This window comes from Leucoraja erinacea, chromosome 6, assembly GCF_028641065.1.
Source record: "Leucoraja erinacea ecotype New England chromosome 6, Leri_hhj_1, whole genome shotgun sequence".
Classification (NCBI taxonomy): domain Eukaryota; kingdom Metazoa; phylum Chordata; class Chondrichthyes; order Rajiformes; family Rajidae; genus Leucoraja; species Leucoraja erinaceus.
Window position 1 is genome coordinate 50,984,854 of NC_073382.1, and position 26,624 is coordinate 51,011,477.

The 26,624-nt window shown below is 41.8% G+C and overlaps 1 protein-coding gene across 3 annotated transcripts in view; it reads left to right on the forward strand.

The window, feature by feature from the left end:
* Nucleotides 1-26,624, forward strand: part of LOC129698120 (radixin) — a 78,381-nt gene that overhangs the window by 26,628 nt on the left and 25,129 nt on the right. For 2 of the 3 annotated variants that reach the window (XM_055637006.1, XM_055637007.1), the window contains exons 3-5: nt 12,550-12,633; nt 16,121-16,216; nt 20,145-20,419. In XM_055637006.1, the coding sequence (XP_055492981.1) occupies nt 12,550-12,633; nt 16,121-16,216; nt 20,145-20,419 (455 nt within the window). Of the gene's footprint in view, nt 1-7,960; nt 8,033-12,549; nt 12,634-16,120; nt 16,217-20,144; nt 20,420-26,624 lie in introns of those variants that run through there. The other variant, XM_055637005.1, reaches the window with a different exon arrangement.

A 26,624-nucleotide genomic window follows, 5' to 3' on the forward strand; every position in this document is an offset into this window, starting at 1 on the left:
GGTTCGTTTTTATCATTTAAAAATAAATTGGATAGTTATATGGATGGGAAGGGAATGGAGGGTTATGGTCTGAGCGCAGGTATATGGGACTAGGGGAGATTATGTGTTCGGCACGGACTAGAAGGGTCGAGATGGCCTGTTTCCGTGCTGTAATTGTTATATGGTTATATGGTTATAATTTGGCGTTCTATTCAGTATTTGCAAGTTTAACCTCATTCATATTCTTTAAGTATTATTCACAGTGCAGGGTAAACTCCTTTGTTATCCTATCTGCCAATTTCTCAGGCATCTTGGAAAAACAGACCGATTTATTATATTCTCTTGTATTCTCTAATACCATACCATTAAAGTTTTTTTTTCTTGCCTGCAGCTTAATCTTTTTTCCATTGATGTTGATTTGAAAGTTCAGTAATTCTTCATAATTAAAGTTAGGGTTTTGATTACAATTCCCAAGTTCCTGGCAACTGAACGGTGGGCGGCGCGACCGACGTCGCAGCGGCCTCTGCAGTCCGTCTGTCTTTTAAAAAAAATGTTTTGTCCCGTTGAGGGTATAGTTTGTAGTGGGTTTTTAAATGTGTATGTGTGGGTGGGTGGGGGGAACTTTTAAATCTCTTCCCTGTACGGGGACCCGACCTTTTCCCTGTTGGGTCTCCGTTGTCGTTGGGGCCTAGCACCATGGAGCGTCCTCCAACCGGAATGACCTGGGGGCTCAAGTCAGGGAGCCAGTGGAGCTGCGGACCTACCATCGTGGAGCTGGCCGGCTTTGGAGCTTGGAGAGCTGTAATGGCGAGCTGCTGTGACCCGACTCCGGTGGATGGTGACACCGGGAGCTCGCGGGTCCCCAGTGGGAGATCGCTTTACGGAGCACCACCGAATTGCAGGGTTGATAGTGACCTGGAGCGGGGCCTTACATCGCCCCGCGCGACTTAAACAGCCGTGGGACTTGCTAGCGCCCGCCGGGGGCTTTGAATTTGACATCAGGAGAAGAATGGAGAGCAGGAGAGAGACAAGACTTTGCCTTCCATCACAGTGAGGAGGAGATTCACTGTGATGGATGTTTGTTTAAATTGTATTGATGGATGTTTGTTTAAATTGTATTGGAGTGTGTCTTGGTTCTTTTCTTGTATGACTGCAGAAACTAAATTTTGTTTGAACTTCATGTGAGGTTCAAATGACAAATAAATGGTATTGTATTGTATCTGAAGTGTCCATTACATGTTGGTTGCATTTGCTCAGTTTTCTTTCAATCCACGTTTAACTCCTTTTGCTTTCAAGGCTAAATATGCTTTAGGAATATGAAATGTTTGCATTTCAGGCATACTTGAATGAATATATCTTGAGTATACCTTACCCCCCCTCCACCACCCCCCCACACAAGACATGCCAAGAGACATTAAAACACACATTTGGACACACTAAAAAAACGAAAGTAAAAATAATGTACACGCTGCTGGCAGGGCAGCCGACTCGTAGCGCCCCCCACCGACACGTTAATGAGATAAACGTGGATCGCCTTTTATATAAGATATTCGTAGTAACTTAAATTATCCCAACACCTTCACATAATTGCATGCAATTGGGCACTGTAAATATATAGATATTGGGACAGCATTCTAAAAGAGCTGAGGTCTATAATTTTTAAGAAAGAACTGCAGATGCTGGCAAAATCGAAGGTAGACAAAATATAGACAAATCGAAGGTAGACAAAAGGTAGTCGAAGATATACTATAGATAAGGCATTAAAAGCTGGTGTAACTCAGAGGGTCAGGCAGCATCTCTGGAGAAAAGGAATAGATGACGCTTTTGGTCGGAACCTTTATTTGGGCTGAAAGTAGAGGTGGGTGGAGAAATACAGTCTACCGGAGGTGAGAAAAGGCCAGAACAATTCAGAACAAATACTTTTTCTCGCCTCCAGTTTATTTTACCTGCCCAATCTCTACTTTCAGTCGAAGAAGGATTCAGACCCAAAACATCACCTATTCGTTTTCTTCAGCGATGCTGTCTGACCCGCTGAGTTACTCTAGCCTTTGGTGTGTATTTCCAGTATAAAGCAGCATCTGCAGTTCCTTTTACACATCTACTATCCATTTTTCTTGCGGTCATTCTTGATGTAATTGTTCAATGACCGCTTATTAACTTCCCTACTTGAAGGCTGTTTTTTTTTTAAAATTGGGGAAATTGTGAATGGGGTTCTCGTTATTTGTCCTTGGGCTAATTGACATTTGGATCTAAACTGCCTGGTGAGGCAATAATCCGTATTGTACTACAAATCTAATTATGGATCATTTTGGAACAATGTCCACAATATAAACTACTTTAAAAACACAAATCTGTCTCAAATTGTACAATTTGTTGTTTAGACAAACATTGATTTTTCTTTTGTTGCCCCTCCCCCATTATTTCCTATATCTGAACTCTCTTTAGGATTGCATTTTGGTTAGCTTTAAATTATGCAAATGTATCTGAGAGATTGGGTGTAAGCCATGTTTTTTGTTTTTTTTCTCTAATTGTTTTGGCCTGCATGCTTATTGATTTTAAAATGTGAGCAATAATAACCTGAATGTAATACACTGAAGTGGAAAATCTGTCCTAATGTGTTTTGACAGAAAATATGTTAACAAATCCCATTTGTGTTGTGCTACTTTTTTCCAGTCTGGTTTCATGAGGAACGTACATCCAAAATGTGAATTTTAAAGGATTAGTTGAAGTGCAAGTCACAAAATCTAACTGGGGAAGCAGCAATCAAAATTATTTTCTATATGAAGTAAATGTTACCTTGGAGAGGGGAAGAGAAGTTGCAGTTGAACCTGGGCATGAGTTCCTCAAGTAGCTGGAGTTTTTGTTTTGTTCATAAGGTCGTAAGTGATAGGAGCAGAATTAGGCATTTTGGCCCATCAAGTCTACTCTATCATTCAATTGTGGCTGATCTATCTCTCCCTCCTAACCCCATTCTCCTGCCTTCTCCCCATAACCCCTGACACCCATACTAATCAATAATCTATCTCTACCTTAAAAATATCCATTGACTTGACCTCCACAGCCTTTGTTTTCATAGAAACATAGAAAATAGGTGCAGGAGTAAGCCATTCGGCCCTTCGAGCCTGCACCGCCATTCGATATGATCATGGCTGATAATCCAACTCGGTATCCCATCCCTGCCTTCTCTCCATACCCCCTGATCCCTTTAGCCACAAGGGCCACATCTAACTCCCTCTTAAATATAGCCAATGAACTGGCCTCAACTACCTTCTGTGGCAGAGAATTCCACAGATTCACCACTCTGTGTGGAAAAATGATTTTCAGAGAAACAAAGTGTACGAAAGATCTAGTGTTGAAGCTTGTAAACTACAATGGAGTAATTGAGCAATCCAAGTATTAAGCTCTTGATGAAATTCAATTCAATTCAATTCAACTTTAATGTCATCACACAAATACAAGTATGAGTACAACAAAATGCAGTTTTGCGTCCTAAATGGTATTCCTAATACTTTGAGTTTACAAAGTCACTGAAGAACTGTTAATTTTCCGTTTGCTCCCCCTCATTTCTCTTGCAGCCATTTAATTTTGGTTTGTACTCCATTTAATTTAAGCAATGCAAAGGTTAGTGTCAACATTCACTTATTTTCAAAAAAGATGAGCATAATTTGGAACACTTAAATTTCCCAAAAAGAATATATAAATAACAGGCTGCAATGGTTAACGTGATCCCCTAAAATGCTACAAGACTATTTTCCATTTTTAGTCATTTTGGGGATATATCCCTAATTCATTTAAAAATAAGCTTTTACATTTATCTTTGGCTTGCAATTCATGAGCCTTAAGGGCCTGTCCCACGTACGCGACTTTTTCGGCAACTGCCGGCACCCGTCATAGGTCGTTACAGGTCGCCGAAAATGTTCAACATGTTGAAAATCCAGCGGCGACCAGAACAAGGTACGACTCTTTGGATGACTACTCACGACCATACAGGCTTCATCCCGCGGCATGTCGCCTGTATGGTCGTGAGCCGTCTCCTCAGTCACCCAAGGAGGTGTAGCGTCTTCCTGGTCACCGCTGAATTTTCAACATGTTGAACATTTTCGCCGACCTGCAACAACCTATGACGGGTTCCGGCAGTTGCTGAAAAAGTCGATTAAGTGGGATCGGAGCTTTAGGTTTTTTTTTTCTCCAAAATCTTTGGGTGAATTTTTAAAAATTATTTATTCCAGAGTAAATGCTGGTTTTATCTGTAAACACGATAGTTTGTGTTTTGAGGGAGGGAGGGGGGGGGGGGGGGGGGGGGGGGGGGGTGTTGTTCCCAAAGTCTGCAATGTTACTAAAACAGTTGATGTGGAGTAGACTTTGTGCAGTACTATTAGTGGGATCTAGCTGTCACAGGCTGGGCCCACAAATGGGGGGCGTCGGGGAAAGTGGGAGGGGGGGTTGGAAGATGGGGGAGAAGGGGAGGGGAGAAGAGGGGAGAAGAGTGGAGCGGGGCGGAGGAAAGGGGGGGGAGGGAGGTGTGGGGGGGGTGGAGAGGAGGGATGGAGGCAGGAGGGGGTTGGAGGGGAGAGAAGAGTTCAGTCTACATTCACTGAATCCATCCCTGTGAAAAGTTAGAGACGGTGATTTGGATCTGGAAGCGGACCAATACAAAATAAAACTAAACGATTGGGACATCTTTTCATTTGCACAATTGATTTTATTGTATTAATTTTAATATATTAATGTTTAAAATCCATGCATTGAAGGAAGAATATATTACAGCCCATCTGTGGATCCCAAACCTAACTGGGCGTCACCCGCAGGGCAGCATACATCAGCGTGTGACAGAGCGCACAACATGATGAGACGCCCATGCTGAGAACATTCCAAAATCCTGGGGCGACGGAGACACCGCAAGTCACTACATGCATCACATCCCGACCACCACGCGACAACCGCTTTTCAGGCTGTCGCGGAAAATGTCGCCCAAGTGGGACAGGCCATTAAATCGCTCCAAACCTGATCTATCCATGTACCTGTCTCAGTCCCTGTCTTTCTATCCGTGTCTGTCTCTCTCTATCTCTGCCTGTCTCTGCCTCTGCTCTTTCTGCTGATCTGTCTCTGTGACTCTGTCTCTCACTTACCTGTTCTTCCCCACTTTTTCTTCAGAAACCCCCCCCGAAATTTGGGAATTGAAGCTTCCTATTGCTCCAGTGTAGTGCCAAGTAACAGCCATGTTGCTGAAAGGGTTGTTGTGACACAGATTGGTGTTCCTGAAGTCCAACACCAGAAGAGCTGCCCAACATCTGCACTCTCCTTGACCTCGTTCTTACCATACCGACAAGTTCAGCTGAGGCTGAGCGACGATTCAGCCGGCTGAAGCAACTGAGGACCACTATCAGAAGCTCCCTCCAGGATGACCAGGTGACGGACCAGCTCCTCATCATGCTGCATGCCAGTAACATCAAGGAACTTGATCCCCGGCCAGCCATCAGCTTGTGGCATGCAGGAGGGAAGAGGGCAAGGAGGCCTGACACTGGAGAAGACCCAGCTGCACCATCGGCCTCGGGGACCTCACCATGACAGTGACAAGTCTGAGGAGGATGCTTTGCTCGACAGCGACTCAGATGACAATTAAAGTCACTTTTACATGTATTTGAACAGCTCTTTACTTTGCTTTTCAGGAGATGGTTTAAATATCAAGCGGAAAAGTTACACAAGTTCTTACAAATATAATGTTTCTGTTCGTTTAAAGTTGATATCTCCCCACCTCCCAAAAAATAAAATAAATAAATAACCGCTTCAGCCATTTTTATTGTCCTTCTGGGCAATCTAACTTGCCAAGTTCGATGATTGATTCAACATTGTCACTTACTTCCATGACTATTCTTCTTAGTGGGCACAGAGTAAAACCCCTGTCTCACGGTGCGAGTCCACCCACGAATGATCCCGAGTTAAAAACAAATCAAACTCGTGGTAATCACGTAGAATTAACGTAGCGGGAACGTTGGAACTCATGGACGTAACTTAGCGACTAGTAACGCTGACATCAGGTACTCGGGAAACGTGTTAAAAGATGTTGAAAGATTTTCACGAGTCAAATATACTCTTGAAGGAAAATGTTGACACTTTTAAACTCGTTGTAATACTCGTTGTAGCCCGTGAGTTTACTGTGGTGACTCGTGAGTAACACGTGGGTTTGGCGGGATGCGTGAAAAGTGACCATACTGAGGGAATTCCCACGTATATGAAGCAGAGAGAAACGTGAGTTCTACACAGCTCTGCCCGACTTTTAAGAATGGATTCGGTGGTTTGTACTCACTCCCCCTCCCTGCCCACGCACCAAGCGACATTTCCAAGAGAATGGGGCAGAGGGCGGGGGCAGGTCTGGGATGGGAGCAGGGCAGATGAGGCGCACCAAAGGAACAAACATGTTGATGGCTGCAACGGGCAGGCGGCAGAGCTCTTGTGCCCCAGCGAGGTAGACCGCTCTTCCCCCTGCTAATGCACACACAGAAAGAGAGAGATGAGAGCAGAGAATGATCCCAGCCTAACCCAAGAGCCTTGTCACCCCAGACAGATTAATGACGCCTGCGCATTTCCCCCACCCCCCAACCCCACCCCAATCTCCCTCCACCTCAACTCGCGCCTGGGCACCAAAGCAGCTCAGGAGGCAAACCCTGAGCTCCGTCTCCCAACAATCTGATGTGCAACTGATGTGAAAGAACAGCGGCTGCAGCCGGCCGGCACCCGGCATAGACTTCTCACACCCTCACACATGAAAAGAGTGTGCGAATAAACAAAAACAAGGAATAAAACCAAAGCCCGGCTTGAAAGGCAACTAAAAATATATTCCGCTTAGAACGAGCAGGCGCGGAGACATCCATCCACATTCAAAGATTTCATCTCCAGTCTCCCTGCAGTGTGTAGACCTGGCAGTAAATTCAATTAAAATATAGCAAACCTCCGCCCGCAGGTCTTCTAACTACATGATGCGTGTTTCAAACAAATCCTAAGTATAACTGCTCTGGCACTGGACAGTGCTCATTACCCCTTTGTAGGTCATATCAATAGATGTGGCCTCGTTGAATTCTATCTTTAACTCAAAGCCGCAGGATGGAGCTGTCTTCTTTAACACTGTTGCTTTGCCGCCACCGCCTCCTTGCTGCACAATGGCAGTGAGTGCGGGGCCGAGATCCTGCCTAGTTTGTTCTGAAATTGAATAACTTTCAATACTGAATCAGAATATACTTACTGTATGAGATGCTGTCCAGCTCCTCTATTTGATACTTAAAACAGGCCTTCATTCACGGTGGTGCAGCGGTATAGTTGCTGCCTGACAGCGAATGCAGCGTCGGAGACCCGGGTTCGATCCCGACTACGGGTGCTGTCTGTACTGAGTTTGTAAGTTCTCCCCGTGACCTGCGTGGGGTTTCTCCGAGATCCTCCCACACTCCAAAGACGTACAGGTTTGTAGGTTAATTGGCTTGGTGAATGTAAAAATGTCCATAGTGGGTGTGGGATCGTGTTAATGTGCGGGGATCACTGGTCGGCGTGGACTCGGTGGTCCGAAGGGCCTGGTTCCGCTCTGTATCTCTAAACTAAACTAACAGGGGAGAACACTGGACCCTGGTCAGTTTATTATTTTACACTTATATACATTACACAGATTACGGAGTGTGAAATAAAACTGGCAAGCCGAGATCATGCAAGAAACGGAGGAAAATGGGAGATGATTTTATTCAGCAACTCAGTTCTGGCAGAGCATCTATCCTGTGTTAAGAAACCTAACTTTCAGGGGATTTAAATCTTGAGTTCAACTTGTACCTGAATTTAATCGATTCACAAGCTTTGAAGTTCTCCCTGCAGTCCGTTTCTTAAACGCCTTTACGTTTTGTGCTTTTTTTGACAGCCAAGTACTTTAAATGCCATTTATTGCATTGTAGTAATGATAGGCAACGATTTGATAAAACCTGTTTTTTTTGTTTGCAAACACACAGCGGTTAATTACATGACAAGACATCACCATGTCACTTACGCACAGCACCGGCCTTGGAAAATATACGAGGTACGTTGCCTGTGGCTGGAGTTTGCAAACAAATGAATGGGTTGTCACAATTCATTCATTTATGTGGGGAACACATCTGAGCAGAATCTGAGAATCGAGCGGCGTCCCAGAGAAGCATGCAGCTACATTAGAGACACGGAGAAGCTGATCATCGGGGCAGTTTTGTCCATGGTCATGGGAGGCTTTTTATAGTTAAAAAAAACTGCATGACATTTTTATCCATGTGATGATTTTTCCACACGTCGGTAGTCGTTGTTGGCTCAAGAGTAACTCGGGAGAGGAACTTGGTAACTCGGGATAGGAACTTGGTGCATCACAGAAATGAGAAGTAAACGGCAAACCTAGACATACACGTGGGAACTCGTTTAAACTCGTGAACATAAACTTGGAATCTTGTAGACAACCACGAGTGATTTTTTTATATTACTCGTGATCACTCGTGGGTGGACTCGCACCGTGAGACAGGGCTATAATAGAGTTATGATGTACATTCAAAAGTATGGTATAGGTCTGGTCAGGTAATAATAATAATAATAATAATAATATAGTAACAAGTATGTTCCAAGAAAAAGAAAATTGAAGTACACTTCCATTCTCTATTTCTTTTAAATTACAAAATCCATTTAAAGTACTTGGCTGTCAAAAAAAGCGCAAAACGTAAAGGTGTTTAAGAAACTGACTGCAGGGAGAACTTCAAAGCTTGTAAAGCAGATGGGATATATTATGTATCTATGTTTCCCCTCTTGATGTTGTTACTGTGTCTACCTTCAAAGATGTCGAACAGATCGATTCAATTCTTTGTCGACTTACCTTGCTGTGACTGGGCACAACAGAGATTGATGATTGAAGATTCAAGAGGAAAAGACCCGTGCGACGGCCATGTCATGATAATTTTCATTCCTTCACAGAAAGCATGCTTGCATATATGTTACCATGGTCCAGGATTTATTGACACAGGTTGATCATACGCTGAATAATCCAACCACATTTTTGTTTGGAAGTGGAAAGATATAATAGAAATTGCATTAATTGCAATGTGTAAAAAGAGTTGAGATACTGTATTATAATTTTGCTGCATGTCATTGTGGTATATATAATGTCTTGATTGGTGAATGTTTAATTTGTGACTTTATTTGAAGCAGAAATAATATGTGAATGCTTCATTGCGCATAATTCCGACTGGTAACTACGCACTTCATCCGAGCACATTATCGCGCGCGTCATGCAACCCGTCTTATATGACCACCTAAACTGTAATTTGGCAACCTATAAAGCTGCCTAGGTTGCCCGGCTGTCAACAGTGAAAAATAGTTGTGAGAGCCCTGGGTGTTAGGCGACAAACCCATCGGTCCCTGAAATTGGCAGTATAGGTAGAGAAGAAGGCATATTTGATGCAGACTGTATTAGGCCATGGCATAGAACGAGAATATTGATATTATGTTACAGCTTCATAGAATATTGGTTGGCCACATTTGCGTTAATGTAATCACTTCTGATCACCAGATTATAAGAAGGAAATGATTGTGCTGGTGAGGTGTACAGAACATGTTACCATGCTTACAGCGTTTAAGTTGTAAGCAGAGATTGGATAGATTTGAGTTTGATTTCCTTAGAGCAGTGGAGGCTAAGGGATGACCTGATAGAAGCACCGGTAATGAAAATTGAGGGGGGATTTGAATGGATAGCAAGAAGCTTTTTTTTCCCCCATGGTGGGAGTGTGAAAGGTTTAGAGGGAATCTGAGGGTAATTTTCTCCACAGCACTCAGAACATTGAAGCCTATAATAAGCATTTGGCATATGGCTATAAACCAAATGTGGGTAAAAGGGATTAGTACACATAAGTACAATGATTGGCATTGGCATGGTGGCTGAAGGGTCATTTTATGATGTTTTGACTAGGATCTAATTGCAACTTTCAAACTCTTTGCTGGGCTTGATTGGCTGCATACAGGTGTATGTTTCTCCTGGCTAGGTCATCGAAAACCAGCATCAGCATTTCAGAACAAGCTGTTTAGGACTGAGATAATGCAAAAAAAAAAATCCTTGCTTGGATGGTGGTGATAGTGAATCTTTTGAATTCTCTATCTGCGAGGACTATAGAGCCTCGATCATTGAGTTTGTTTTAATACCTAGAAATCCGTTTCAATACCTAGAAATCTGTTTCAAACAATCATGTGATAGATCGGCCACTATTTTTGGCAGCATTTCCAAGAACCCTTCACTACAATACAATAATACCTTATTAGCCAAGTATGTTTTGCAACATACGAGGAATTTAATTTGCCAAGTCAGTCACACAAATAAAAAGCAACAGAACACACAAAATATAGTTTAACATAAACATCCACCACAGTGATACCTCCACAGTCCTCGCTGTGATGGAAGACGAAAAAAAAAGTTCAATCTCTCTTTGTTCTCCCGCGGTCGGGGACCTCAAGCCTTCCGTTGACGGAACGATCTTGACTCCCGTAGCCGGCAGTCGAGCCCTCTGCATCGGGGCGATCAGCTCCTGCATCGGGGGGGGAATCTCAGCTCCCCCGCGCTGACGATCGGACCGCGGGTCAGGACTGGTCGAACGTCATGTGGCTTCCGGAGCTCCCGACTCGATATCTCCCGAGACTACGAGCCCTTGATGGTAAAATCCGCAAGCTGCGGTTGGAGCGATTCCAGGCAAGGAATCAGCCCTGATGACAGTCCCGAGGAGGCCTCTAGCTCCATGATGTTAGGCCGCAGATCAGATATAATATCAAATCGGAGAACAAAACCACTCTAATCAGAATTTAAAAAGAAAAAAAAACTTGCTTCTCGCATCTCCTTTAAACTTTCCTCTTCTCACATTAAACCTTTGTCCTATGGTATTTGATGTTTCCATTTTGGAAAAATATACTCTAGCTATCCCATCTATTCCCCTTCTCATTTTCTATATATCTATCCAGTTGTCTGTCAGTCACTGACGCTGCTGAAAAAAACAATTCAAGTTTGTCCAATCTCGTCCTTGTAGTTAATGCACTCTAAATCCAGGCAACATCCTGGTGAACCTCTTCTGAGTCCTCTAGAACCTCCTTCCTATAAATAATGCTCGAGATGTGGCCTATCCAAAATTTATCATATACCTTTTATGCAAGAATATAAAATTTGGTTTAAAAATAACTGCAATTGTTGTAGCCAAATATAAATTTTACCATGTATGATTATCTTCCATTATAAATTCATGACTAATATTTTCATGGAAGCTAAATGATGTAAAATATCATGCTGTGATTATTCCTTTATTGTGCAGGAGCTGTAGCACTCAGACATTACCTACAAGATCCTTGAATTGAAATGTAGAGAAATCTGTTGAATTGTGTTTTGCTAGATAACAGAAATTCCAAGCTCTACATGGAAACAGGGCTTTGCCTATTTCCTTCGCTCCATAGATGCTGCCTCACCCGCTGAGTTTCTCCAGCATTTTTGTCTACCTAGGGCAAAATAAAAGCTGGATTGTCTGTGAATCCACTTTTCTTGTGATCTATGACCCACATGATCTGAGGGCTGCATTCAGTCACCAACGGTTTAAAACTGTGTAGCATTAAAATCGCAAAAATAGGCAACTTTGGAGTTGACATGTATGTCAATCAGAGGAGAATGGGAATCAAATTCCAGGATGGATGAAGTGGATGCATGAATAAGTAAGCAGAAAAACATATGCAGAATCTTTAAACTTGAATTGTTCTGTTTTCTTTGTTTGTATGTACAAGAGTATTTGGTGAAGGCTCTACTCTGAGCATTGAGCAAACAGGCCCATAGTTGGAAATTTCTCACTTGGTTATTGGCAGTCCCTTTAATGCTGCCTGAACTGTCAATGGAAATACTTGAAGTGATGGATTTCAAAGGATGTTAACTTCAGTACGTATTGTTTTGCAGAGACCTGTAAAGTGTTTTAATAGCCTAGTCATATGGTATATGATGATAGTGGAAAAAATATAGAATATATCTGCATGATACTCCATGAATGTCATTGATTTTCAAAATGCACTGCTAGTAATGACATTGGTCAACAAGCTAGCAGGATAGAGATGGTAAAAGCCAAGGAGTACCCTAATGATGTCCACTGGCATTGCATTGTATAATGCATGTACTTGATTCCGATTCACAATTAATAATGTTCTAAATTGTCTCCATTTTGCAAGGTTGTTTTTCTTTTTGTAACCTAACTAGTAATTGGCATGTCATGTGCTGATAATTATTTTCATGGATGAATGGAATTCCCTGATGCATCAGTTTGACTTCAAAAATATTTTTCTTCTGGGACTTCCACGATTATGCTTGATAGAAGCCATATAACAGATGGCAGTTCTTGGTGCTACAACGTGGGACAGAGTTAAAATGCTGATCACTGCCCCAACTGCGAGATTTGTTCGTATTTTTGTGTCTCTGTGACTCTGTGTTTCTGTGACTCTGTGTCTCTGTGATTCTGTGTCTCTGTGACTGTGTCTCTGTGTCTCCGTGTCTTAATTTTCTGTTTCTTTAAATAGATCAATGTGCGGGTTACCACCATGGATGCAGAGCTAGAGTTTGCCATCCAGCCAAATACAACCGGCAAGCAGCTCTTTGATCAGGTACGCTCACTTATATACAGTTCATTCGTATTTATGTGAAGCTTATTTTTATTTAATGTGATGGAAAATTATGAAGTAGTTTTGCTTCTAAAGCTGAGCAGTTTAGGACTGCAGTTGCTGTTTGCATTTGTAGAGCATAATGGGTGTCGGAGGGAGGAGGGGCAAGAACACTGAGAGATGCAATTGTGGATAATGGGTTTGTGAATTCAAATGTTGTGAGAGGACACGACTATGTTGGCCGTTAAAAGGGAGCTTCAGTCCAGGGTTGGGCTGCCCATGATTAAAGTGCTGAGTTTTGTTCAGTCTCTAGTGTGGAGTTTTTAAGACTTGAGATTTCAGACATACAGTGGAAACTGACCCTTCGGCCCACTGAGTCTGTGCAACTCGCAATCACCTCCTACACTAACCTAATACTAACACACTAAGGACAATTTACAATTTTACCAAAGCTAATTAACCTACAAACCTGCACTTCTTTGGAGTGTGGGAGGAAATCGGAGCACCCGGAAGAATCCGCTCACGGAGAGAATGCACAAACAACAGACAGCACCCATGGTCAGGATCGAACCTGGGTTTCTGGCGCTGTAAGGCAGCAGCTCTACCGCATTGCCACTGTGTCACCCAGTTCAAAAGGCTCCTGAGGAGGAAAGTTAAGAACTTGAATCTAGAATTAAAAGTTAAGATAAAGGATTGGGATAAGATGAGCTGCATTGTGAAGCTATCGTGACAAATGCCCTGACGTAACCCCCTATTAGTGAAGAGAGCCAGTGCAGGATGGACTGGTTTGGCATATGGCATGGCATATGGCATGGTAGGTGGTTAGGTCTGCAGAATCTTGGTCAAGGAAAAAAATGTGTGAAGGAAGAGGATGTTTTACATAGCCGCCATATGGTTTATGTGGAAGAAATTAATTCAGAGGGAAATTAAAGGAAAATGAAACGCGGAGACTTTGCAGGTTTACTTCAAGAGACTTTATTGCATGATATCATGAAGAGATGGCGGCTGTTAACTGCTCACCAGTTCTCTGACTTCACAGCAGAATTAGCCGACAGCTATACTGTACAGTGAACAACTTTTGATTTTTGTTAGATACAACTACACAAAAATACACTATCTACTACATGGGTACTAATTATTTCATTAGTCATAACATACTTTTTGTTTTTGTCAATTTTATTCAACAGCAGATGGTTAATATAAGTCCTACACAATACAAGGGTATCTTGACATTATTCTATCTCACCTTTTAGGCGGACTGTGCCACCATCCCCCCTCCGAGCCAATCATAAGCCCCCATTTACTGCAACATATCTACGCCACTAGCAGAAGGGGTCGCGGGTGGTCTACTGTACCACACTCCTGAGAAAAACAAGCTTCCTTATCTCCGTCTACTAATTTCATGTTTACATTTACCATCCACCCTTCAACACATTCCTAGACAAGCAATACGTCTAATCTTACTTTGCTGATTCCCACAAACCTCTTCCACACCTGGTCAACGAGAGATACAAATTGTCACATCCAAACACCTTTTTGTTACCTTGTTCAATTCCAATCAAAATTAAGTAAGAAAGGATATTAATATTGTCGTCCACAGTTTAAATAGGGCTGTGTGGTGAGGCAATTGCAGTTCAGTAAAAGCAGGAAAATGAACATTGACCATTTACCAATTGAAGGTGAAATTTCATTGGAAGTGAGGAAAGAAAAACAATGGTGAATGATGGCCGATGCGGACATTTGTACCTTGTATATTGCTTTGCCTCTTTCCTGTGTTTTAGACAGTAGACAATAGGTGCAGGAGTAGGCCATTTGGCCCTTCGAGCCAGCACCGTCATTCAATGTGATCATGGCTGATCATCCCCAATCAGTACCCCGTTCCTGCCTTCTCCCCATATCCCCTGATTCTGCTTTTGAATGGTAGGGTTTACAATGGTCCAGCTGAGTGTTAACAATCCGTATGTGTACATGCTCCTTAGCAGCATGCATGGAGTAAATTAAGAAAATGATTAATTGCAGAGCATTGTGGACGCAGCCCAGAACATCACATAAACCAACCTCCCTTCCATTAACTTCATTTACACCTCTCGCTGGCTCGGCAAGTCCACCAACATAATCAGGGATGAGTCGCACTCTGGCCATTCTCCTCCCCTCTCCAAAACAGGCACTAAACGTTTTTCACATTGTTCTCTTTATCATGTATCTGTGGATGGCTCAATTGTAATCATGTATTGTCTTTCCGCTGACTGGTTAGCACGTAACAAAAGCTTTTCACTGTACCTCTGTACATGTGACAATAAAGTAACTGTTAGTGATCCAGTCAGATATAGGAAATAGCTAAAATTAGCGCGGTCTAGTTCCTTTACTGCTTCAATCATTTGGGACAGCATTTGGGCTAGAAAGCAAATACGGAATACTCTTGCAGTGATATTTTCTAATATGAATAGTTATGGGGGGAGGGGAAGGGAAGAAAGGAAAGGTACTGGAAATACTGAGTGAGTCGGGCTGCATCCATTGTTGGGGTTAATGGTTCAGCATTGATTTCTCCTGGGATGCTGCTGGCTCAGTACATTTCCAATATTTTCTATATTTAACTTCAACTTTTAAGCGTGCAGGTACAGCAGGCAGTGAATAAAGCGAATGGCATGTTGGCCTTCATAACAAGAGGAGTTGAGTATAGGAACAAAGAGGTCCTTCTGCAGTTGTACAGGGTCCTAGTGGGACCGCACCTGGAGTATTGTGTGCAGTTTCGGTCCCCTAATTTGAGGAAGGACATTCTTGCTATTGAGGGAGTGCAGCGTAGGTTTGCAAGGTTAATTCCCGGGATTGCAGGACTGTCATATGCTGAGAGAATGGAGCAGCTGGGCTGGTATACTGGAATTTAGAAGGATGAGAGGGCATCTTATTGAAACATATAAGATTGTTAAGGGTTTGGACACGCTAGAGGCAGGAAACATGTTCTCGATGTTGGGGGAGTCCAGAACCAGGGGCCACAATTTAAGAATAAGGGGTAAGTCATTTAGAACGGAGATGAGGAAACACTTATTTCAAAGTTGTGAGTCTGTGGAATTCTCTGCCTCAGAAGGGGGTGGAGGCCGGTTCTCTGGATACTGCTAAGAGAGAGCTAGATAGGGCTCTTAAAGATAGTGGAGTCAGGGGATATGGGGAGAAGGCAGGAACAGGCTACTGATTGGGGATGATCAGCCATAATCACATTGAATGGCGGTGCTGGTTCGAAGGGCCGAATGGCCTGCTGCTGCACCTATTGTCTATTGTCTATTTTCAGCATCTGCAGTTTCTATTTTTGCTTTTTCAGTGAATATCTGAGATTCGTTTAATAGCAAAAGAACTTGGCTTATTATTAAAAATCCCGTGCTGTGAAACAAAATGAGTGCTTTCTGGATGTTAGCTAACCTTTTACTTTGTTTTTAAATAAAACATAACTGTTTAATTAGTAATGCAACTATATTAATGGATTTTCTTCTTTCAGGTTGTAAAGACTGTAGGACTAAGGGAAGTGTGGTTCTTCGGCCTACAGTACGTAGACAGTAAAGGTTATACAACGTGGCTGAAGTTGAACAAAAAGGTATTGTAAAAAATATATATTTTTTAACGTGGAAAGAATTGATAAGGCAGATGAGACTTGGTTTTGGCATCCTGTTCAGCACAGACATTGTGGGTCAAAGGACCTGTTCTTCTGCTGTACATGTTCTAATTTGGTCGCACAGCTGTTTTTGCAATTGCAGTGCACATTTCAATGTACAGTAAAACTCTGAAGAAGAGTCCTGACCCGAAACAATAGACAATAAGTGCAGGAGTAGGCCATTTGGCCCTTCGAGCCAGCACTACCATTCAATGTGATCATGGCTGACCATCCACAATCAGTACCCTATTCCTGCCTTCTCCCCATATCCCCTGATGCCGCTATTTTTAAGAGACCTATCTAGCTCTCTCTTGAAAACATCCAGGGAACCTGCCTCCACCGCCCTGTGGGGAAGAGAATTCCGCAGACTCACCACTCTCTGTGAGAAAAAGTGTTTCCTTGTCTCTGTTCTAAATGGCTTACTCATTCTTAAACTGTTGCCCCTGGTTCTGGACTCCTCCAACAGCGGGAACATGTTTCCTGCCTCTAATGTGTCCAAACCCTTAACAATCTTATATGTTTCAATGAGATCTCCTCTCATCCTTCTAAACTCCAGTGTGTACAAGCCCAGCTGCTCCATTCTCTCAGCATATGACAGTCCCGCCATCCAGGGAATTAACCTTGTAAACCTACGCTGCACTCCCTCAATAGCAAGAATGTCCTTCCTCATATTAGGGAACCAAAACTGGACACAATACTCCAGGTGTGGTCTCACTAGGGCCCTGTACAACTGCAGAAGGAATGGAGCTTCCATCACTTGGCTGATGATTGAAAGTGGATTGATTGGGCATTTATTAGCAAGATTCAATTTGCTAACAATCTTGTATGTTTCAATGAGATTCCCTCTCATCCTTCTAAACTCCAGAAACATCCTTCTAAACCCCTTCTAAATGTCTCCTAACCATTTCCTCCAGAGATGCTGCAGACTAAGGGACCAGTACTGACCTTTGAGTTTGTAACCTTATTCCAGAGTCCAATAACAGCGTGGAATGCCAAATTTGCTGAACATCTGTCACATGGTTTGTCCTGAGCTCAAGTTCAAGAGGTTCGCACATGCGAGTGACAGCATCAGTGGTTATCGGCTTACAATCAGATAAATAGTCACTATCACCACCCTCTGCCTCCTATTGCTGAAGCATTATTTGGATCAGCCCCACTCTGCTGTACCTTGTCGAGGTTGATGCAAAGTGCAAGTTCTGAAGTTAAACCTTAAAATTGAAGTGAACTTGAGAATTAACAGCTGTGTTATTTGCTAAATGGCTAGTCTTTTGGAACCTGTTGACATATTCTCACAGGACCTTGTTTTTACCATTGGTTAAAATATTCTTCTGAGATGTAGGGTGAATTACTGATATCACAAATGTTGAGGTTGGAAAACTTCTTGTCATTGGACAATAAGCTTTCTCCTTAAATGGAAACATAGAAACATAGAAATTAGGTGCAGGAGTAGGCCATTCGACCCTTCGAGCCTGCACCGCCATTCAATATGATCATGGCTGATCATCCAACTGATCAACCACCAATTGAGCAACTAAAGTACGTTAAACCAGAGTCCAACTAGTACGTTGCTAGTATGCTTGCCCTTTTAACTGAAATCAACGTCCCTTCTATATTCCAGCTTCCATTTTGGCACCAAACTAATTTGTTAAATTTTAGATGTTTTGTCTGAATTATAAAACTGTTCGATATAAACAATACTGAATAATTTTAATCTTTCTAAATTTAACTTTGCTTGTATGCAATAAGCTGTATATGTTTTAAGTCTTTTAAGACACTGTTCATTGGTTATATACATACTAAAAACTCTTATTGCATCGTACTAAAACTTGATTTAGAAAGGTTTCACTGAGTTTATGCTGGAACATTATGCTGCTTTTTTCAAAATGTATTACTATCTTAATTCTATTTTTATTTACTTCTATTCTTATTTGTGTAAATGCTTATATATGTGGGCCGGAGTCAGGGTAGGCTATTTGGTTTTGCCAATGCTCCCCCCCCCCCGAAAAATAATTGAATTGATGAATTATAGGGCTTCCAGAATGGATTTTAGCTTTGAAATAAAATAAAAAATGCAGAGGTCATTGTAAGAAATGTTGACAGATCTTCTCTAGATTAAATGAGATGTCAGGACTGCTCTATTCCTGCATGCTTTTATGATAACTCAAACTTTTAAATGTGAATAGAAGTGGCTCAATGAGAGCAAACTTTTAATGTTTGTGCTCCATGGTTATGGGATGGTGGGTGTTTTATGGTTGGTGTGAAATACTAAATCATGGCATAAACAAGTAGTATGTTTATAGGGTGAAGGCTGCTGAAAGAAGACAAGTAATGGAGAAACCATCTTCAATAAGAAATGTTTAACTTTTCCCAAAATGTTCTCAAAGGGAAGGGTGAAACCTTTCTAATCTAGATATATATTTATCAGTATCCAGAATTCACAACCCAAGTAAAGCTTTCTCTGTGCTACCGCTTAGTGATTGAATGGACAAGACACTTATTGCATCAGTATGACACTATTCTAGTTCCCATTATTAGTAATTCTCAGTAAGTTTATCAAATTAAAGACTGGCTGCTTGCTATGAATTGGATCTAGAATGCCAGAATTAATTTCATAGAAAAAAATAGGTGCATGAGTAGGCCATTCGACCCTTCGAGCCAGCACCATTTCAATATGATCATGGCTGATCATCCAAAATCAGTACCCCGTTCCTGCTTTTTCCCCATATCCCTTGATTCTGTTAGCCCTAAGAGCTACATCTAACTCTCTTTGGTCAAACAATAAAATCTTGTGACGGGCAGAGATCTTAGTGTACAACTTGTTTTACTGGGCATCGTGTATCTTTCGCTACCAGATCGTTCTGTTCCCTCCCCTCCAAAGGGCCTCATGGCTTATGGCCCAGACACTGTGGCCTCCTTTGCATGCAAGTGATCAACTTTGCATGCAGCTAAGGAAATTATTTTGGGATTGATTTAGCTTCAGAGCCAAGCCTCTGGGTGGGATCACATACTATGATCAAGTTGCTCTGGCTGTTCCTTGCCTTCCTCCATCTATATTTTTCAAGTGAAATGTGAACACATGATGGCACTGTTTTGTATATTTTCTCATGACTATCCTTTTTTTATACAGTCAAACAGCTTGGAAACAGTCCCTTTGGCCCATCCTGACCAACATGCCCCATCTACACTAGTCTCACCTGCTTGTGTTTCACCCATATCCCTCTAAATCTACCCTATCCGTGTATCTATCCAAATGCTGTTTAAATGTCGCGATAGTAGCTACCTCTATACACCTTTCACCCATTGTTTAAAAAAAAAGTATTTCCCCTCTCACCTTAACATATATCCTCTGGTTTTCCCTACTCTGAACAAAAGACAGTGCATTTAACTGATCTATTCCTCTTATGAAAAAGGAAAATTCCCCTCCTATTGTAGCAAAGTGTGGCACAAAATGCTGGAGTAATTCAGCGGGTGAGACAGCATCTCTGGAGAAAAGGAATGGGCGACTTTTCGGGTCGAGACCCTTCTTCAGACTACTGATTACTGAGTTACTCCAGCATTGTGTGTCTACCTTCGATTTAAACCAGCATCTGCAGTTCTTTCTTATAGCAAAGTGTGTTGCTTTGCATCCTAAACTAGAGATTGAACAGCTGTTCATGTCATCCCTGGCCTGATAAGTCAGCTGGGACATCATTGTAGGTTTCATGCGTGAAGTATAAGCATTGGAATAATATACAGGCAAGATTTCTTGAACTTTATGGGGTCCAACAAATGTATTTTGCATAAGCTTCACTAAAGTGTGAAATTGTATTGTTGGTTATAGCTGTTAAAGCTGAAGAAATCATTTTCTTTTTTCCATCCGCACATATTCTAGGTTACACAGCAGGATGTAAGAAAAGAGAATCCACTACAATTTAAATTTAGGTCAAAGTTTTTTCCAGAAGATGTGTCTGAGGAACTGATCCAAGATATTACACAGCGTCTGTTCTTCTTGCAAGTAAAGGAAGGTATTCTTAATGATGAAATCTACTGTCCACCAGAAACGGCAGTCCTGCTTGCTTCATATGCTGTGCAGGCCAAATATGCAGATTTCAACAAAGAGGTCCATAAATCGGGTTATTTGGCCGGTGACCGCCTCCTTCCCCAGCGGTAAGTAGCATTGTGGTTCTATGCATGCATTTTGTCTTAAGCAACTGCTATATATAAAAACAATCAACTTTCTAGCTGCACATAGTTTTGTGTTGCACACATTTTCATGTAGCTGGTGGATATCAAAAGATAAATGCAATTAGGGAAGGATTTTTATTTTTAACTGGGTTTTGTCAATTTAAAATGTCTAGTCATGCAGTGTGGAAACTGGCTCTTTGGCCCAATTTGCCCACATCAGCCAACCTGTCCCATCTACACTAGTCCCACATGCTTGTGTTTGGCGAATAAAAAGAGGATAGAAGCAAAAGCTAGAAGGGAGATAAGAGAAACAAACCTGAAGGCGTTGTGCCTTAATGCGACAAGCATTCGTAATAAGGTGGATGAATTGTATGTGCAGTTAGTAGTTAAGGAACAAGATATAGTTGGAATTACCAAGACATGGTGACCAAGAGTGGGAACTAAACATGTAGGGGGTATCCAATATTCAGGAAGGATAGACAGAAAGGAGGAGGAGGTGTTCAGAGGCTAGGGTCCTGAATTTAAGGAAAGGAGACTTTGCAGGTATGAGACAGGAATTGGCTAGGATAGACTGGCAAAGTATGCTTAAAGGGTTGTTGGTGGAGATGCAATGGCAAAGAATGGAGACATTTAGAACTCAACAGACAAAGGGGTTAATTAAGGGGGAAAAAAAGAATGAAAGAAAGCTAGCGGGGAATATAAAAACTGACTATAAAAGCTTCTTTAGATATATAAAAAGGAAAAGATTAGTGAAGCCAAATGTAGGTCCCTTGCATTCAGAGACGGGTGAATTTATAATGGGAAATAAGGAAATGGCAGATCAGTTAAACGAGTACTTTGGTTCTGTCTTCACTAAGGAAAACTCAAACAATCTCCTAGAAATACTAGTGGACCGAGGATCTAGTGGGAGGGCGGAACTGAAGGGAATCCAGATTATTCAGGAAGTGGTGTTAGGACTGTTGGGACTGAATGCAGATAAATCCCCAGGGCCTGATGATCTGCATCCCAGAGTACTCAAGGAGGTGGCCCTAGAAATTGTGGATGCATTGGTGATCATTTTCCAATGTTCTCTCGACTCTGGCTACCCTCCAGTCCACAGGAACTGATCCAATGTAACTCCACTTTTAAAGGAAGGAGGGAGAGAGAAAGCGAGGAATTATAGACCAGTTAGCCTTATATCGGTCGTGGGGAAGATGCTTGAGTCGATTATTAAAGATGTTATAGCAGCGCATTTGGAAACATCGGCCAAAGTCAGCATGGATTCATGAGGGGGAGATCATGCGTGACATCTGGAATTTTTTGAGGATGTAACAAGTAGAATGGATAAGGGAGAGCCAGTGGATGTGGTGTATCTTGACTTTCAAAAAGCCTTTGACAAGGTCCCAAACAAGAGATTAGTGTGCAAAATTATAGCACGTTGTATTGGGGGTAGGGTATTGACATGGATAGAGAACTGGTTGGCAGACAGGAAGCAAAGAGTAGGAATTAATGGGTCCTGGCAGGCAGTGACTAGTGGGGTGCCACAAGGCTCGGTGCTTGGAACCCAGTTATTTACAATATATATTAATGATTTAGGCGAGGGAAGTTTGCAGATGACACAAAGCTGGGTGGCAGTGTGAGCTGCGAGGAGGATGCTATGAGGCTGCAGGGTGACCTGGATAGGTTGGGTGAGTGGGCAGATGCATGGCAGATGCAGTATAATGTGGATAAATGTGAGGTTATCCACTTTGGTGGCACGAATCAGGAAGGCAGATTATTATCTGAATGGTGTCAGATTAGGAAAAAGGGAGATGCAACAAGACCTGAGTCCGATTATACATCAGTCACTGAAAGTAAGCATGCAGGCACAGAAGGCAGTGAAGAAAGCTAATGGCATGTTGGCCTTCATTGCAATAGGATTTGAGTTTAGGAGCAAGGAGGTCCTACTGCAGTTGTACAGGGCCTTAGTGAGACTACACCTGGAGTATTGTGTGCAATTTTGGTCTCCTAATTTGAGGAAGGACATTATTGCTACTGAAGGAGTGCAGCGTAGGTTCATCAGGTTAATTCCTGGGATGGCGGGACTGACATATGATGAAAGAATGGGTTGACTGGACTTGTATTCACTGGAGTTTAGAAGGATGAGAGGGGATCTTATAGACTAATATATAATTCTTAAAGGATTGGACAGGCTGGATGCAGGAAAAATGTTCCCCATGTTGGGGGACTCCAGAACCAGGGTCACAGTTTAAGAATGAGGGGTGGGCCATTTAGGACTGAGATGAGGAAAAATGTTTTCACCCCGAGAGTTGTGAATCTGGGGAATTCTCTGCCATAGAAGGCAGTGGAGGCCAGTTCACTAGATTTTTTCAAGAGAAAGTTAGGATTAGTTCTTCGAGTTAAAGGAATCAAGGGATATGGGGAAAAAGCTGGAACGGGGTTCTGATTTTAGATGATCAGCCATGATCATATTGAATGGCGTGCTGGCTCGAATGGCCTACTCCTGCACCTATTTTTCTGTAGCTCTCTAAACCTGTCCTATCCATGTACCTTTCTAAATATTTCTTAAACGTTGTGATTATACGTGCTTCTACCTACTCCAGCAGCTCGTTCCATACACCCATTACCCTTTTTGTGAAAAAGTTACACTTCAGGTTCTTGTTAAATCTCTTCTTCCACCTCCACCCATGTCACCTTAAACCTATGTCCTCTGGTTCTCTATTCCCCAACTCTAGGCAAGGGACGCTGTGCATCCACCCGATGTATTCCTCTCATGATTTTGTACACCTCTATTGGATCACACCTTCCCTACTTAGTCTAAAGCCGTAGTTTGGTGGCCTTTGGTGCAATAGTCTGGCCATGGCTGCTTCATAAATCTGAGTGCAACCAGTTTGGAAAATTACATCAGTGTGTTGGAGCAGATTGGAGAGTGGAAGTTGTTTCTCTTTTCCACTCTAACCGCCAAGTTTATTATCATCCAGCTAGATCCTGATGTCTCTCAGATTAACTTGGGAAGAAAGGGGGCAGATTTTTTTTTTATTGTGGAGACTTTTTGGCGTTTCACAGTAATTAGTTTTTTAATAAAGGCATGACAACTTAATTCTCCTACCATTCACAATAACGATAATGGAGGATGTTGTCCAATTACCTAATCAAGATTTGTTTTCTCCTCATAAAAGTTTATTTTAAAAGGTTATCCTGTGGAAATGAGGAGATTTGTGGCATTGAGTCGTAATGTAGAAGCGATGGGTTTGTGTTTAATGGAATCCTCTTTCCAAGACCCTGAACACACTCTTTTTCTTAGTCTCTCTATCATTAATGCACATTTAATGTCTTATATGAAGATTTTATTTTTCAAACCAAGTTTCCAAGAAAATCAACTTTGCAATAGTTTCATAATGCAAATTTCAATGTTTGGAAAGTTGGTTTGAAAAATAAAATCTTCATAAGACGTTGCATTTTTGAATTCAGATTATTTTAAGTTTGCCCTGAAGTATACAATAGTTTCTACTTTGTCATAATTCCTAACAAAAGGGTGGGAAGAATCAACTTTTAAATGTGCTTTACATCCTTGGACTCTTTCAGCCAGTTACATTAGTTTAGAGATGCAGCACAGAAACCGGCTCTATGCCCACCGAGTCCTCGCCAACCAGCGATCACCGTACACTAAAGTTGCATACTATAAGCTAGGGACAATTAACAGAAGGCAAATTAACCTACAAACCTGCACGTCCTTGGAATGTGGGAGAATACCGGACCACCCGGGGAAAACCCCATGCAGTCACAGGGAGAACGTACAAGTAGTGCCCGTAGTCAGGATCGAACCCGGGTCTATGGTGCTGTGAGGCAGCATCTTTATCACTGTGCCTCTCTGCTGTCCAATTAGTACCTTAAGAAATAATCAATCACTTGAGTTATCCTCGCCTTCAGGTCTTTTTTTTCTTCTTGGCTTAGACTTCTGTGCAAACATTTATTGCACGTTTTTGGATCCTGTTACTTTTATTCAGAGTGCCAGGATCAATATTTTTCAACAGATGCCAATAAACATGTATTTCTTTATTTGTGTCACTACAGGCAGAAGTATTCTGAGCAATGACTAATGTGCGTCGAATGCAAACGTTGTTTCACTTGTCAGTCAATTGATATTTTTACATTGAATAGATTGTATTTCAAATACACATTGATCTCTTGGTAGCAAAAGATCTTTTTGAAATTCCTTCAAAAGCCTCCTTCTTTTGGCAGGGGTTCACAAGGTCAAAAACAAAGGTTGGCATCTTTTACCATTAACTTTGCAATTAGGACACCAATGTATTGGCAAGAGTAATATTGTGGGACATTGTATGGCAAAAAAAATCTTAAGCATGATTTGTGTCCAACAGTTAACCTTTAGATTTTCCTTTATTTTATTTTTTCCCCATTTCTCTTTCCCGAGTATCAGCATCTTGGAAGTTTTTATTAACTGGTCTGTTGGAAAGGCATATGGTTCACTGCACCACAGATCACCTAACTCTGCTGTGTTGAAACTGCTGGCTATAGTTTGAAATGTCAGTGATTCTTTGCATCGTTCAATCCATTCAGATGTTTTATTATTGCTAAGTCTTGGAGTGGTGCAAAGATTAGACCATAATCTCTAAAGGCATGTGTTGACCTGATGCTGTTTAATAGCTGGAATAGCAGATCATGTGTGCAAAGTGTCTTAGCTACCATCAGCATTATTTTCAAAAGAAAGTGGTAAAAGCTTTCTGGAGGAATGATGGTAGATTAGATGGAAGATGATCTATATTTGCGGTGGGAAAAATCATCAAACCCAAATATGTATCATTTAAATTTGACTTTTGTTGGGATATATTAATTGATATAAATATGACAATATGATATTTCATGTAATGAATACAATTAATGCAATTTAATTGATGTGGATGTATTAATTGATATTTAAAATGCACCATAAAAGCAGCAAAACATGTAAAAAGAATCAAACGATCTTCATAATTCTTTGGGTATAATATGTTATCTGGGTCATATGGAATTTGCATAAGTCTCATGGGTATTGGGTAGGATAGTTCTGGAATGGGATAAATCTGCAGGAGTAAGGGGAAACTTCACAAAGTCGCCATTGACATTACCCAATGTCACTGGCAAGACTGGAATGTGCTGCCAATGCTTATGTTTGCACATGTTCGGAGACAGAGTGGCAACTTGTCATTGACTTGCTCGATGATGACAACAAGAGGATGACCATAAGACATAGGATCAGAATTAGGCCATTCGGCCCATTGAGTCTGCTCTGCTATTTGATCATGGCTGATCTATTTTTCCCCTCTCAATCCCTTTCTCCTGCCCTCTTCCCTTGACTTTTGACATTCTTACTAATCAAGAACCCATAAATATCTACTTTAAAAATACTAAATGACTGTCTCCACAGCCATCTGTGGCAATGAATTCCACAGATTTGACACACTAGCTAAATAAATTCCTTCTCATCTCCATTTTAAAGGGTCATTATTTTTATTTTGAGGATGTTCCGTCAGGTTCTAGATGCTCCCACTACTGGAAACATCTCCACATCCACTCTGCCCAGGCCGTGTGAAAGGGCCCAGCACTTGACATTCACCATGCAAAGGTCCCATGGGATCATAGGGTCCCATGATCAAGCTGCCCTTTGACCAGAAAAGTTCAGGGTGCTAGAAATGATGGGCCACTTGCTACATCTCGGGTGCCATCTCTCAGTAAAGGCAGAAATTGACCATCTTCAGCACAGCTTTGGTCCACCTGCGGAAAAGTATTTGAAGAACTATTTTGGATGAGAATGCAGGTGTACAATGGAAAAGATTCAAGGAAGTGCTCAAAGACGCCTTGAACAAGTGCAATATTTTCACTGACTCCGGTCAATCCCCAGCCCATGAGTATTGAAAGTCGAGAAGAAGTGTTCAAGATGGAATGTGTATTTGGGTCCCCAGAATATTTGTGCTTTTAATTAGTGCCCTGAGTAAGGGACTTGATTTAGCGTTTAATCTGGCTATTAACCCCTTCTTCCCAGGTACTACAGTGTGTTTGCTTAAGAAAGGCAAATCAACTTAAGATTCAAGAGAGTTTATTGTCATGTGTCCCAGATACAACAACACAACAGAATATAGTAGGCATAAATAAATACAGAAAAGATCAGTGTGACCATATACTATTGATTTCATTCATATATATATATATA